Raw genomic sequence first — 16,978 nt, 5'->3', positions numbered from 1 at the left:
AGTTATTTCCAAGTGTTCAATGAAAAATAACTACTAGTTTGGTTTATGCAACAAACTCCAACCCTTTAATATTGTTAATCAGCCAATTAAGTATACATGTTTTACTACTACCATTATAAACTTGATGTTTGTTTATGTAAATGACACATGATCTCATTAGAGGTTATTGCATGCAATGTTGTTTGTATGGAGTTGAACGATGAATTGGGCATTCTAACTTTTACTCAGAGATAATTATCAAGTGTTCAATTATTTACTGGACTTTCATACATGGGGGAGGGTCAATTGATACAGCCACTTTAGAAAACAATTTAGCAGAATGAATGTGTATGAACACATACACATCCTATTTCCCAACAGTTGTGATTCTAGATAAATACTTAAGAGAAGATGTGTGTATTTGTACACAAAAAGACTTCCAAGAGCATTCATAGCAGTATCATTTTTAACACTCCGAAAATAGAGATTATTTGTAACAATTCAAAACTAGGTAAATGTTCCTTACCACTAGAAGAAAGAAAGAAAGAAAGAAAGAAAGAAAGAAAGAAAGAAAGAAAGAAAGAAAGACATGAATACTCTATAGCAATGGTCAGCAGTCTTTTTCTGTAAAATGATAAGTTTGGGGAGTCATATGGTCTCTATTACAATTATTCAACTCTGCCAATGTAGTGTGGAGACAACGATAAGCAATATAGAAATTAATGGGCATATGTGTGTTCTAATAAAACTTTATTTACACAGATGAAAGGCCACATTTAGCCCTTGGGCTATAATTTGCGGATATCTGCTCTACAGTGAAATAAACAAGAAAAGAATGAACTGTAGCTTTGTGAAACAACAGGGATGAATCTCATAGACAATGTTGACTTAAAGAAGATAGATTGAAAATAGAAAATGCTCTTTGATTCTATTTATATAAATTTCCAAATTAGGAGATGGTGATAGAAGTCAATGAGCCAGTATGGAATTTTGGGGAGGTAATGTGTTGGAGGAGGTATGAGAGAAACTATATCGATTTGTGTGGTTTCACATGGATATATTAACTTTGTAAGAATTCGTTGAACTATACACTTAAGAACTGGCTACTTCTCAGAATTTAAATTGTACTTCAGTAAAAAAGTAAGAAAATACTTCTATCTAAATAAACTAATAACTAAATAGACTAATAGTAGGAGAATTAGAAGGGCCAATAAATATGTGAGCTATAATTTCAACTGTTGGGGAATATCAGGTTACTCATAAATATAAACTTAGACACATGTACACATATTAGTTTATGTTTAACTAATGTTAAATATATTAACTGAAAATTTGCTCTTTCAAAGATGCTAACATTTGAATCCAATTTTCCAAGATACTTTCCCTTCAGGAAAGTAAAGAAAATAGACATGCACAGTCACACAGTTTTGTGTGTGTTTTTTTTTTTAATTGACTATGCTTCCATTTTCAGCAGTACAATTGCTATAGAGGGAAAATCCTTTATTTATTGGAATGGCCTAAAAATTTACACGGTTCTGTGTGGTCACACATCTGAAATCTGACTCTGAACTTCTAGAGGTCAGGCAGGTGGATTAGGCAGTTTTCTACTTGACCATCAAAGCTGTTTCCAACTTTAAAGTCCTATGAAAGCAATATCTGAAAGAACTAAATCCCTTCAAATTTTGAGAGTTTTGCTTAAGACTCTGAGATAAATAAGTTCTAAATGTCTGCTAGTTATCCAAATCACAATCATGTTACCCAGAGTCGTCTTGGCATTTTATTAGTCAACCATTTTATAAATGAGATCCCTGAAAGAAGACTTTCACTGACAGATAAATTGAAATAGCAGATAGGATAAGATATCACACAGGCTACCTAGTGGAGTTAATTATTATTAACAAACCTATAAAGGATGTAGTAACTAAGGAATAAGATGCTAAACTTTTCCTAAGAAATGTGGAAAATGTATTTTTGAATTCAATATGTACTTACACAATGTTCAATTACATTTCCCAAAGATTTGATTGTCTAAAAGAAGTTAGAAATATTGTAATGCATTTTATTGACATTGCAATACACATTTTAGAAAACAGATTGGCATGATAACTCTTTTCATCAATTACTACACATACTGCAAAAATTCTTAATTTGTGGTATATGATTATCACTGAACAACATAAATACTGTTGTTCACCAGTATTATGGAATTCCACATCCTATTAGCATTTCTGGCTTAATTCTTTTATATTTAGGAATGTGAGGGCTGTTTTCAGAATGAAACCTCCAATTTTCTACTGTGCCACTTGGGATGAGAGCCCTCAGACTAGAATTTAGGCCAAGATAAGCATATAATGTTACTATCTCATTAAGTTATGTCACAAATTTTTAAAATATTTACTGTAAACCAAATGTACTAAAATCATTTGTGTTTGACTACCTTAAAATAGGAAAAAAGCAAATTTTTTGCATTTGCTTATTGTTACATAAAAACTACTTTTAGATTTGTCTTTAAAATCAGTGATTTTGGTAGTGCCTAAACTAGCTTCACAAAAGTTAAAAATTTTCATTAATCTGTCAGATATGAAACTTTGCGGCTTATGCAAACCGAACTTTCTAGACCACCAGTTAGCCACCTCTTTGGAATAGATCTCCTGAAAAGTTAATAAAATATCTTTTGGTATTATTTCTTCTCAACAAAGAAATGATGCAGTGCAAACAGGCAATTGATACAATGGGAACAAGTATTTATTTTTTTTCATTATTTTTCTGTACTGAGAGTTCCTTTGGCAGCACATACATTTTTTTCATTATTTTAAGATTATCTTTTTGTGTATTTTTTAATAATCACTTTGTCTCAGTCTTTGAAAATTTTTCTGTTTTGTGCATGTTTATTAGTTATGCACATTAGAAAAGATTATAAACTTATAGCTAGCAAGGAAGGTGGTTTGAGATTGACGGTTTAGGACCTTGAATAACAAGTCTACATGAATAATTTGTTTAGAAAGATATAAATTCACAATGAAATACAATTAAAATCTGTATTCCTTTCAATAAGAAGTCCAGCATAATTTTGGGGTCAAACAGAAATGATGCTCTCTCTGGAACATTGTAAAAATATGTCTGATGTATACAAGGATCCCTAGGTGAGCTCATTCTGAGAGCAAAGCCTTGAATAAAAATTGTAATCAAGGGAAACCAACCAGTGGAGGAGTGCCTGAAGAGGCCAGAGGCGGGCCCAGCTCAGGAGACAATAGTACTTTCAGAGCTCAAATGACTTAGCATCTCTGGTCTCCTTGACTATTGGGAGGTGGATGTGAGGTCATCTCTTTTTAGACAGCTCTGAAAAGAGCCTCCTTAAAGCACCGTGCAATGGGAAGACATAGCTCACAGTTCCTCCCTTTATCATCAGAAATATTCAGCTTCTTCCTCTACTTGCTCTTTCTCCTCTGAATCAAGACATTCTCAAATCATTCTCATCTTAAGAACTCTTTTCAGGTGCAGTCATTATTCTCCCCTTCCATTCTCAGACAAATTTCCTGACAGATTAGTGCCCCTCCTTGGTTATCTGCTCATTGACTCCATACCACCACCTTCCTCACCTTTGACCTTCACTAGTTATATTCTTGCTGACACTACCTTGAGGTTGTTAAGTCCCATGAATGCCTTTTAAGCTTGTTCTCATTTGACTTCTACTGTACTTCACATTATCATGATCTTCCTTTTGAAACTCTTTCCTCATGGCTAAAACAATGCCATTCTCACTTGTTTTCCGTCTCTCTGTCCACTCCTTAACTTCCAACCTATTTAAGCTTCTTGAGATTCCTTTTGATCCTATCCTGCTCAACCCTTCAGTGTGTTGCTTCCAAGCATTCTGAGGTGAACCTCCATCTTCCTTTTCACCTTTCCCTGGTGGCATCACCACTGATACATTGTCACCAATTCCTTCCCTCAGATCACTGTTCTGAGCTTGACACTCCACTATATCTGAGAGTTCCTTCAGCATCTCAGATTTGCTCTTCCAAAATTTAACTCATCATTTCTCCTGGTTGCAAATCTGATTTTCTTGTACTGTCCACTGGGGAAGGTTGTCCGGGAGTGGGTGAAATAGCACCTCTATTTAACTACATTTCCTATACTCAATCCATTCTAAAGTTCTATCAGTCCCTTTCAAAGTCTCCTGAATTTTGTGTCAGCCCTCCTCATTGATGTTGTCTCAGTTTGGGTAGGACTCATCATTTTTCACCAGATTATTACTGCGATTTCCTAAACTGGCCTCTCTTTTTCCAGTCTTGTCCTCCTCCAGGGCATTCCCTAGCTAACCCAGGGATCCACCTGAAACATGTGTCTCACACTGCAGCTCCTTGGCTTGAACATCCTTAAATGGTTGTTTGTCCTGTTATAAGGTCCTCTAAATCTGCCTCACCTTCCTTTCCACCTTGATTATTTTATCATTTCTTTCCTCTGACTCTATTCTTTGGGGATAATGACTTAGAGTTTCTCTATTTGGTCTTATTAAGCACACCGGCTGCTCCTTCTGCCTAGACATGCCAATGTCATTTCCAGCAGCCTGCTCCTTCCCAGCCTCACAGGGCTGTCTGCTTCTTCTCTTTGATACTCACTTCCTTATCTCCTCTCGCATCGGCCATTCTGACATGACTCCCTCCCTCCCCTTCCACCAGACCCTGGCCCATCCTTTTTATGGTCTATCACCCTATATTGTTCTGTCTATGTAGTCCTCTGTGCCCCCCCTAGATTGGAAGCTTCCTGAGGGCAGGCACCAGAACTTCAATATCTTCACATCCCTATGATGGCACATCATAGGGATCTATAAATATTTGTTGATTGAACATTTTTTGAAGTGTAGCTTTGGATGAAGGATCTCTGCTTTCAGAGAGAAAATGAAACTAATACAAGACTGACACTTCTATCTCTTGGGCATTTGATAACTTCAGTTCTGGTATGCCTTTTGCTTGCATTGTTATTCTTAGCTAGCTCTTATCTGAGCTGTGGCTCCCAGCTGCATTCAGAACTGTGGTCTTTCGTTGCTGTGGAGATGCCGCATCATTCTGCAGGAGGCAGCCATGAAACTAGGAGACTTATTTTTCTTAGGCAAGGCAATAATGACTTCCAAATAAAAAATTTAAAAGTCAGTAAGATGATGTAGAAAAACTTTTAAATCATAAACCTCAGGGTAAAATAATTTTCTGTATATTCCTCTAAACATAGAGTAGAATAATGGGCCTCCTCCTGTTTTCTCAACACAATGTTCCATCTGCAGAGGAATAAACTGTCACGATAGGGATTCTAACTTGCTCATTAAATCAACTCTCAGAGTACCCCAGCGGAGGGCTGAGCATGTGGAGGGCTTAAGAAATATTTGTTGATCATCTGATCCTTAGGCTAGGTTCTAACTGCCTGTTTTAGGAGAACTACATATTTATCATCCCGTAACCTAGAGGACTATGCTTGGGAAACTGCCAGTTAGCCCTGTAGGAGCTGACCTGTCACTCAGCTGAGGGAGCAGACGGTTTTACATGCTACACCAATCAGTTTTTGATACATCTGGGCTGCACTCTGCAGATGGTAATGCTGCCCTCACAAATGCATCGACAGGTATCCATTCAGCAAATATTGGGTTCCTATTACAGGCTAGGTGGCCAGACACTGTTCTAGATGTTGGACACTCAGCAGTGAATAAAGCTAAGTCCTTGTTCTCATGATATTCATATTCTGCATGGTAGGGCAATGCTAGAGCACAGCAATTAATAAACAGAGAAATGTAAAATATGACATTTGGTGATAAGTGCAATGAAGAGTAAAACCAGGTAGACCTGAGTAAGTGTTGGGGATAATGCCCCCACTGCTTTTTAATGGAAATATCCAGGTCTCAATTTGCTCTCTTTTGAAAGGTAGAAAACCATCAACTAACAGGCATACAGGAAAAGGGAATTGATTTGTCCATATGATATGAATGAAGTGCTTTGCAAGTGTAAAGTTAATTTAAATTCCTGAGGCATTTTAATCTTCATAAATCAAAGTTAAGCAACTAGAAGCTTTTGTTTTTAAACATAGGCCTTCACTTTTAAGGTCAAGTACACATAAAATAGCTCTTACAATAAACTTTCTTTAATAACCTACGAGAATAATATGCTTATTTCTAGATTGCAAATATGCATTTGAAAATATCTTTTCAGGGATCCCTGGGTGACACAGCGGTTTGGCGCCTGCCTTTGGCCCAGGGCGCAATCCTGGAGATCTGGGATCGAATCCCACGTCGGGCTCCCGGTGCATAGAGCCTGCTTCTCCCTCTGCCTATGTCTCTGCCCCTCTCTCTCTCTGTGTGTGACTATCATAAATAAATAAATAAATAAATAAATAAATAAATAAATATCTATTCACTTGAGCCAAAATTGAGATAGTTCAAAGATTTATTTATTTGAGAGAGAGAGAAAACATGAGCAGGAGAAGCAGAGTGTGGGAGTCTGCTTGACTCCCATGGGGCTGGTGACACAGGGCTCTATCTCATGACCCTGAGATCATGACCTGAGTGGAAACCAAGAGTGGGAAGCTTAACTGATTAAGCCACAAAGACACTGCCAAATTGAGATAGTTTAATATTTGCAATATATCAAAGCTGCCAGTTTGCATATATGAAGTACTACTAATATCAGAGGAGATGGAAGTACTTAGAACAAATAAATTATTCGTGTTTAATACAAATAATACTTATATTTCTACTACTTCTAAAAGTTTACAGAGTACTTTAATATTTCTGTTATTTGATCTTCAACAAATCTGATAAGGTACATAATATTATTATTATTATTTATTATTCCTTTCTAGGGAAGAGTAAACTGTAGTTTACAACCCTTAAGTGACTTGCCTATTGCCACAGTTTTTAGCTGGTACCAAATCTTTAAACACTCTGATCTTTCTACTACACCACAGTGGCCCACTTTGATATCAAATATTATTTTGCTCTAAAACAGATTGTGTATTAATTTTAAGAAAAAATTTATGGACCTCAAAATTGTCCACATACAAAAATCATAGGCTGATGCTAGTGACAAAAGCAAACTTTTAATATAAAAAACTTTCCATTTTATTAGATGACAAAGTTCCAAAAAGTGAAAAAAGTATCAATTTTCTCTAGTATAAAAGATGGCAAAGCTGTTTTACTTCTTAAATAAGATACTATGATTTAATATCAAATGGAAAAGATTAAATTAACATATTTTAAAAATATCAAACCTAGAATTCAGGTCATCAGGTTCAAATATATGTTCAGTTAAAATTATTTAATTTCGCAGGGATCCGGTGAATGGCTGTACTTAACAACTACCTAGTAGAAATTTGTTTATAGAGTATTCCATAAAATTTTATAACTAAAGAAGCACTCTCTAAATAAAAGACCAGAAGTCTTTCTTATCTGATACTACAGCTCTTTCCAGAGCCAATGACAGCAGTAAACTATCCACAGTAAGGCCTCGAATTCCTTTTCAATTTATCTTTTCATCATCTTTGTGGCCTGAACACTTCCTGCTCCCTCCTATTCCCTAGCTTTCTTTTATCTGGGCTTTCGAATATGGCCTTGCATTCACCTACAATGCTGTCATTTTCTCAGCATATCTAAATCTCTGTATATTTAAATCTACGTGTCTTCATATCCCAACGGTATGTACCCTCCTCATCTTCTGAAGTCCCCAAATGCTTCATTTTTACTATTACTATTTTTTTTTTTTTTTGGTATCATGTGTCTTTTCAAGCTGATGCTGCAGATTTGGGTGTTCAGGGTTTGGAACTCCTCCTGGACCGTAAACCCTCTGAAGGCCAGACCCAAGTCCCATTGGCTGTACATTCCTAGTGCCCAGTACAATACCTCGCATATAATAGGTAGTCAATGAATATCTGTTGAATGAGTATTGAATGAATGCCTTTGAGCAACCACATAGTTTTGAAGAATATATTCGATACTCTATTTTTTTTAAGATTTTATTTATTTATTCATGAGAGACACAGAGAGAGAAGCAGAGACATAGGCAGAGGGAGAAGCAGGCTCCCTGTGGGAAGCCTGATGTGGGACTCAATCCCAGGACCAGGGATCATATCCTGAGCCAAAGGCAGATGCCACTGAGCCACCCAGGCTTCCCTGTATTTGATACTTTAAACAATTGTTCTCACATTTATATAATGTTTCAGCTTTTCAGTTGCTTTTCTAAACATCTTAGTGTCATCAATAGATAATTTATTTGTTTTTTATTGTCATCAATTTATTTTCAATTGTTTATTATTTATTTACCAATTTATTGATGCATAAACAATGTTTAGAACATTACAGGAGGCAATGTCTCCTCATGGAACATTTTATTCAATCACCAGAATAACCCCTCGACTGGGAAGAACAGATGCTTTTATTTCTACTTTGCAGAAAAACTATAAATTAAAGCCTAAAAGACAAAACACAAAACACTTTCTGTGTGTACATAGTTAATTTTTTAGTGGGACTAGAAAGCAAGTCTCTCTATGCTTATGTCAAATGATAATATAACATTGATTTTATGGTATTTTATTGCTTTGAAGCTGGCAACTTCTTTAATTGATTCATAATAAACTTCAACCAAAAAGCCTGACAATATGAACACCCTTTTCTAAGCTATGGTGGGTAAAAAAGTGCATATTTTATGTTCGGATGATAAGACACCAATTAGCATGAAAAAAAAAAGCATGTAAGAAAAGCAAGATCACTGAAAATTTCAAACTGTAAAATTAAACCTTGATAAAAAGGTTGGAAAAATTGAGCCAACAAAAAACCCTTAAGTTACAGATTAAAGGAAATACAAATCAAAACCACTGTGAGATATTACCTTATGCTTGTCAGAATAGCTAAAATAAAAAAGACAAGCAATAACAAGTGTTGGCAAGGACGTGGAGAAAAAGGAACTCTCATGCACTGTTGGTGGGAATGTAAACTGGTGCAGCCACTGTGGAAAACAGTAGGAAGGTTTCTCAAAAAATTAAAAATAGAAATACCATATGATCCCATAATTCCACTACTGGGTATTTACCCAAAGAAAATGAAAACACTAATTAAAAAAGATTTATTGCAGCATTATTTACAATAGCCAAGATATGGAAGCAACTTAAGTCTCCATCCATAGGTGAATGGATAAGGAAGATGTGGTGTACATACATACTCATGTACTATTCCTCAGCCACAAAAAAGAATGAATTTGTGCCATTTGCAACAATGTGGCTGAACCTAGAGGGTATTAGACTAAGTAAGTCAGATTGAGAAAGACACCATATGATTTCCACTCAGATGTGGAATCTAAAAAACAAAACAAATGAATAAAAAGACAAACAAAAAGCAGAATCAGGCCTATAAATACAGAGAACAAACTGATGGTTGCCAGAGGCGCGAGGTGGAGGGATAGATAAAATGGGCATAAAGACATCCAATTATGGAATGAATGTCACAGGAATAAAAGGCACAGCCTAGGGAAAACAGTCAGTGATATTGTAATGATGATATATGATGGCAGATGGTAGCTACACTTATGGTGAGCAGAGCATAATGTATAGAGAAGTTGAATCATTGTGTTATACACCTGAAATGAATGTAACATTGTGTGTCAGAATACTCAAATAAAATAATTTAAAAATATTAGAACCACTCCCCACCCCAAAGACAACAAATTAAGAGTACTTGGCTATTTAAGAGAATCTCCCTCTAAGAATAAGGAGGAAGAAGTAGTTATAAGAGGCATCAAGTCTGATGGGGAATTCTTTTTTTGAAAGTTTCTTTTCCCAAGATTTATCATTTCATGGAATGAAGTTAGCAAGTGGACTAAGAAGTGATTCAACATTGCTTATTTTATGTAATTTTAAAAAATACACTTGGCTCTTTGTGAATCAGTTTAATTCATTATATTTAAAATGTAAAATCATTTTAGTAACTAATCATAGTTTATACATTACTTGAGCAATCAAAACTAAATTCTCTTCCACTCCCTTTTCCCTTTGGTATCAGTTCCTTATACCTAATTAAGGTACAAGTCTTGCTATATACCCTTTGATATAGTTATATGAGCTTCTGAAGTCAGTTTGTGCTTAAGAGAAATCTTATGGCTACACTTAAAAAAAAAAAGGAGGAACATGGGGATGTTGGAGTTTTACACATGCCCTATGGATGAAGGAATAAAAAAAGCAACATTTATTACAATTTGGTGCTTTACTCAATTGCTCACTTTTGCTCTCTCTGAGGGAATTCTAAGGAATGAATACTTAATAGTGTAGCCACCCTTGCAGTGCATCTTTATTTACTTTCATATCCAACACAAACCATTCCCCTGAAACCAGAAAGGATTCCCTGTAAGACCTATACATGACAGAAGTTTGCTCCCACTTAACACTGCATTGAATTCGTATTTCAGAGTAACTCAAGGTGAATTTTACACTTATGTCTCATTTAATGTAATGAGCCAGAAGCATAACCTTGGGTGAGGGTGGCTTAGGTATGGAAGTCAGGAGCTACACACCTTAACACATATACTCAAAATATTTTTCATAATGATCTGGGGACATGCCAGTAGGAGAGAAGAGAATGGCAAATGGTGTCCCTGGCTAATGACCCTCTTCCATATTCTGTCTCAACTGTGTGGAAACCAGAGCACAGCTGGGAGCTGGACAGACACCCCAGACATGGTATGTGAGTGGGAAAAGAGGGGGATCTTGGGTGTTAAAGTGAGCTTCAAACTTCACCATTTAAAACCGTGGATGTCTCAGGTTGGCCTTCCTTAGGTATTGCAGTTAAAAAGACCAGAAGTAAAGGTTTGGAAATGTTTGGTTTGGTTTTCTTGTTTGGAAAAAGTTGATTTATTCACAAAAATGTTATAACATTACCTGCAAAAATACTAACTATGATCATACTTGGAAACACTTAGAAAACTTAATATTCCCTTAATATCAGAGTATATCCTTTGCTGTTGGAAATATACTGTTTTCTCAAGAAATGCTTTAAGAGGTCATAATGCATGATCGCAGGTTCCTCTCAAAGGAAGCAACAAATACTTCAGACAATGGTGAAGAGCTGTTTTGTTGTATGAATATAAATGTCTTTTCCTGATGAAATATAATATATGGTCTCATTTACGGTGAGTTACAGGTTCATAACTTGATTTTCTCTTGTTTTAAGGGAATAAACCATTTGACTTCACTTCTTTTCTTATTGTCTTGCCGGTATTGATATGAAATGGTGGCCTCTGGGCTTCAGGTGGACATCTGCTAATAGTGGGTGGCTCCATGTGTACTGGTATCCATAATACTTTAACAATTTCATTTTGGTGCTGTCTTTCTTTTTTTTGTTTGTTTTTTTAATTTTATTTTTGTTTTGTTTTGTTTTTGTTTTTGTTTTTGGTGCTGTCTTTCATCTAAGATTTCAAAGGACTTTGTAAACATTTCAATTAAATTTTGAAGCAATCCTCTTAAAAAGATAAGTAGGAAAAAAGTCTAAGCCTTCTTCGATGTAAGCTCCTTGAGGGCACAATTTTCACTATGTGAAATAGTGAATAAATCAAGCTCTCTAGGCATGGTATTTTTTTTGACACCACATAAATAAATATCTACCGTCTATTTTATTTATTTATTTTTTTAAAATATTTTTTTCTTTATTTGTTTATGATAGTCACACACACACACACAGAGAGGCAGAGACACAAGCAGAGGGAGAAGCAGGCTCCATGCACCGGGAGCCCGACGTGGGATTCGATCCCAGGTCTCCAGGATCGCGCCCTGGGCCAAAGGCAGGCGCCAAACCACTGCGCCACCCAGGGATCCCCTCTACCGTCTATTTTAAAGGTAAAATGCACAAGTGTTCTTCCCAGTTTGTCTACTTTCCCTGTGTTCTCAAATTAATAAAAACTTCCATTCTCACAATTACTTTTTACTATTTAGTTCTACAACACAATAGAAATCTAATAAACTAATGAAATCTACAAGCTTAATAATATACTATATTGTCAAGGATATTCATATTTTGCAAGAGAGATCATGCTTTAATTTGCTTAGAATAAATCATCTAATTATGTAAGGTGTTTAGGTTCGACTCCACCTGTCATATAGTCAAGTGCTCAATTAATTATAATTGTTATGACAGTAAGAGTAATACAGAACTGATTAATAAAATATGCTTTTAATATTTGAATATTGCGTAATCAGGCAGATTTACTGCAGACTCATTTTGTGGACAGGAATGTGATCTGGCAGCTATATAAACAATTCTATATAATCTAGAAGAGATGAGAAGATGATTGCCTTTACTTTAAGGGAAGACAAGTCTATAGGCAGTAGTAGACAATCTGCTGCTGTCCTTGTCCTAGCTATAAACTAAACAAGTAACTCATAGGGGAACCAGCACAAAGGAAAATTCATGCAAAATAGATGATGTGCTCATGTGCTTAAAATCATTATGAGTTAAAAAAAATTGATTGAAATGACTAGGTTATGTAGAAGCTATAATCATATAGTATTTTAATAGTATTAAGGTACCCTGTTTGACCATTTACCTCAATTTTATTATCTAAAAAATGAGGATAATAATGGTACCAACTGCATCTTATTATTACAAAAATTAAATGAGTTAACTGATGAATAGATTTGATGTGGTGGTGAGATGTCTTCCCAAACCTAATGTTGAGACATAATGTGGCTGGACAAATGAATATTTTCTGCTTATATATCATCAATTTCATCAGCATTTTTGAGCCATTTTCATGCTTAATGGATACGAATACTGAATATTTGAAATGGCTGTATGGATACTATGCTATGTTCATTGTTATACACTTCCAGTAAGATACTAATTTTCCAAAGGATATGTTATTGTTTAGCCACCACCTTAAGTGGCGAATTAAGAATGAAAACATAAGAAGTGCAACAAAGAGATTTTAAACACTAGTACAAGGAAATGAAGAACATCAGGAGGTTGGGAAAATATGGTATCTGTTTTTATTTGTTGGTTTTTTTGCTTTTGTGTTTTTGGTTGTTTTTCAAGCCATGAGCAATCTTTGGTTACTATTACCCAATTATCTCCGATTACACATTACCAAGACCTTCCCATGCCTCTATCTTGATGACTGCTTTTGAATCATCTCACCAATAATGTAGGTTGCCAACATATGAGTTAGCCAGAGAAAATGGAAGAAGCTAGAATGAATCTTTTTGTTCTTTGCTAATGAGACTGTTCAAGATTGGAATGGACAAGGGTATTTTGGTGAAAGTCATATTGAAGGATTACTTTTATTTATCCAAGCTACTGTTTTATTCTATTTTAATAATTAACTGAAAGCTTATTGGACATAGCTTAGTGATTTAAATAAGATCTAAATATTGTACCTAAAACTTTACTGTTTAAAAACACTCATGTCATGATTTGGACAATTTTTCACTTTGAGGTGAAGTGCATCACTTATATTCTCTGTACTTGTTTTCTAAGCTATAAAATGAGGAAAATCATATTAACTTCATTTCTAAACAGAATATTATATATTAAAGAGTTTGTAAAAGGCATTGATGATACATAATCCTACAAGAACAAATGATTTTTCATTACAATGTTGCAATTTTGTTACAAATGCAATGTGAGTAATTGTGCTAACTATAAATTAGTTCATGTGTATATTTCTCCCATGCACTGTGAGAGTTTTGTGCTATGATGTAAATACTTAATAGTTTACTTACCTAACGTATTATTTCTAGTTTAGGAATTACAGTGCAATTCTTACTTTTTCATCACATTTGCCTCAATACAAAGCACCCAATTCTATGTATGCTGACGACTTGAGAATAATTCTGACAGACTCAGAAGCATGGTTCCTGACTTTCTGACAGTTAATAAAATCAAAATCTCTTTTTATCTTCAAGTGTTCCACATATGAATGTATTATACCTGTCTATACATCTAAAAAAAAAGCCTATATGCCTCTGGAATAAGCAACAAGAGACTGTCAGGAAGGCAACAGAACAACAGAAAGTCCACATTACATCAATATACTTAACATATCTAAAATGAGAAGCCTTCTTACCTAGCATGCAAACACATTTGACATTCTGATCAGGGTTTTCAAACAAGATTTCGCCACACCTCTGAAAGAGAGAGAAAGTCATAGTTACTTTAAGATTTTATATCAGTGTTCCCAAGGTAATGTGTCTATGCAACCAGACATCACCATAACTTCAGTCTATTTTTCATGTTTTGCTTGGTTGAGTCCAAGGATTCGTGTCATGAGTAGAGATTTTCCTGGTAGTAAAATATTTGGGAAGTAAGTTGGGATAGATTGTTCCTTCATGCCGCGTGCCTGTCTCTACCGGGGACCTATTTTGTGTTCTGAGGAGTCGTAGTCAGACATGCATTGGGTGTCTGATGTTTTTCTTTCAGTAGGAGATCTGTAATCTTTAGATCTAATAATCTGAGGTCAATCATTCTCAAAATTGGTCCTTATTCAGACTGAAATTATTCTAAACTACCCACTCTGCAATCAAACACAGGCATTTTAAGCACAAAACTAGGTGGCCTGTAATGAACTCTCTAAACCTGAAGGAAACAAGTAAGAAAATGAAAAAGTGGCCCTCTTTATGCTCTTCCTGAACTCACAGACTCATGGAAATAGCAACTTTCTTATCTATATCTCAGTTTTAACTTGCTTGTTAAAAGTTTTGTGCAAGGTAAACTCTGGAGATAACAATCAGCTATTAAGAAAGGACTACATATCTGTATATGACTGACAAATGGTTAGTACCTGAAAATATAAATAAATCCTCCAAAATCAAGAAGAAAATAGCAAATAACCCATTAGAAAAATGGATCAAGGAACAAGCAATGCATGGAAGGGGGGGATCTTAATGGTCAACAAACACAGAGAATAAATTCAACCACACTAATAACCAAGAACCAGCAAATTAAAGATAAAATGAGGTCTATTTTGAATTCATCTGTGTGGCAAAACTTAGGAGTCTGTTAAGAACAACTGTTATCAAAAATGTAGGGAAAAGAGTACTCTCACATACTGGAGGTTGGAATATAAAATAATAGAATCACTTTGTAGAAAAAATTTGCAAAATCTAGTAAAGTTGAAATGTGCACATCCTATGACATAGCAAGTCATCTTCTAGACTGATGACTGGAGAAATTTACTCAAACAATTTAACATCCTGCTACAAAACAGATAAATATATTATCCATATACTAGAATGTTACACAGTAGTTAAAATGAATGAATTAGTGTTATGCATACTTTAAAAACATAAATTATATATGTGTAACATGTACATGTAAATATAAAATAATCAAATTGTGAAATTTGTAGTGTTCATGCAAATACATATAATTTTCAAATCATATAAAACATAAAAACTGTCTCCAGTTTTTAAAAAATTTTATTTATTCATGAGAAACACACACAGAGAGAGAGAGAGAGAGACAGAGACAGAGACACAAACAGAGGGAGAAGCAGGCTCCATGCAGGGAGCCTGACGTGGGACTCGATCCCAGGTCTCTAGGATCACACCCTAGGCCGAAGGCAGCGCTAAACTGCTGGGCCACCCAGGCTGCCCAAAACTGTCTCCATTTTATATGAAGTTGAAGATCTCTAAAAATAGTACATATTATTTGTAGATATATTAATTTATAGAAAAAGCATAAAAATAGTCAATGAATAATAAACATCAAATTCAAAGTAGGGGGACAATGCACAGGGGATGTATGTCATCACTCATAATTATGAAATCTTATGGTACAAAGAAGGGCAGGTTAAGAGGGGAAAGGACAATTTGATCACATACATTCAAGCCAATCCATTTTCTGGAATGACCTATGTCATGCACAGAGAGATGGACATTTGGCTCAGGGCCCAGAAAGGGAAGCAAGCTGCTCTAGTGAATCAAAAGAATGGAGGGCAGAGCAGGAAGGTTGGATGTGCCTGAAGTTTGCAAGAAGGCAATGAATATCAGGAGGAAAGTTTGTATCGTGAGTGTTTTTTTCCTTGGCTACTCTGCTGACCTAAATATCATGTGATATTTATCATACTATTTAATCTCTTCATGCTTCATTTCTCTGTAAGTAACATGGAGATGCTAATATATGCCACAAAGTCAGATTGGAGAGCAAATGTGAGGATTAACAACCCGTGGAGTCTGGTCTGTCTGTTCCAGTTTTGTTTGTGGTTTGGCAAAGGTTAAACTCATTCAAATTGCTAGGATCCATTTCCGCATTACCCGGTTCTTAAGTGGTATTTTTATTACCTGAAAGAGTTAATAATTATTTTTAAAGGAAAGATTAGAGGTTTATTTTTTTAAAAGATTTTATTTATTTATTCATGAGAGAGGCAGAGACATAGGCAGAAAGAGAAACAGGCTGCATGCAGGGAGCTCAATGTGGGACTCAGTCCTTGGACCCCGGGATCATGCCCTGGGCCCAAGGCAGGCGTTCAACTGCTGAGCCACCCAGGCATCCCAAGATTAGAGGTTTCTAAAATGTTTTTAACTTCTTGGCTCAGACCAAAGTGCTAAAGAGCTCTATCAATCTGTATCGTGGGTCCTATAAGGAAACAACTCTGGAGTGCTTCTTTATCCTTTGTTTATGGCAAAGCCATACATGTTCTGGGATAGAACAGCTTTCATTCTTTCATTACAGGAGCTGGAAGCAGATGGTTGGTGGAGGTTGCATGACTTTCCATGGCTACCCAAACCCAAGGGCAACCTTATATATGTCCCTAAAGAGGAAGATGGGTGTGATTTCAGGTGTGGGTGGTGCCATGGGGTCTTACTATCTTTTCTAGACATAAACAAATCCGGGATAGTATCCCATCTGATTGTTCTCAGGACTTGAAAGAAACCAGATTCTTTCCAGGGCTTTTTCTCATTGATATCAGGGTTTATAGGGCCTTGGCTGCCAAGCTTATACTTGCTCTGCAACCTAGGGCAATGACCCAGTTTAAGATATTAA

At 35.6% G+C, this 16,978-nt stretch overlaps 1 protein-coding gene across 3 annotated transcripts in view; it reads right to left on the bottom strand.

The window, feature by feature from the left end:
• The window catches only part of PDE7B (phosphodiesterase 7B), a 312,799-nt gene that overhangs the window by 202,073 nt on the left and 93,748 nt on the right, over positions 1–16,978 (bottom strand). For 2 of the 3 annotated variants that reach the window (XM_055324719.1, XM_055324721.1), the window contains exon 2: positions 14,061–14,121. In XM_055324719.1, the coding sequence (XP_055180694.1) occupies positions 14,061–14,121 (61 nt within the window). Of the gene's footprint in view, positions 1–14,060; positions 14,143–16,978 lie in introns of those variants that run through there. The other variant, XM_055324720.1, reaches the window with a different exon arrangement.

This window comes from Nyctereutes procyonoides, unplaced genomic scaffold (assembly GCF_905146905.1).
Source record: "Nyctereutes procyonoides isolate TBG_1078 unplaced genomic scaffold, NYPRO_anot_genome, whole genome shotgun sequence".
In the NCBI taxonomy this organism is placed as follows: domain Eukaryota; kingdom Metazoa; phylum Chordata; class Mammalia; order Carnivora; family Canidae; genus Nyctereutes; species Nyctereutes procyonoides.
The sequence above is the reverse complement of the archived record's forward strand: the minus strand, read 5'-3'. Positions and strand labels throughout refer to the sequence as shown.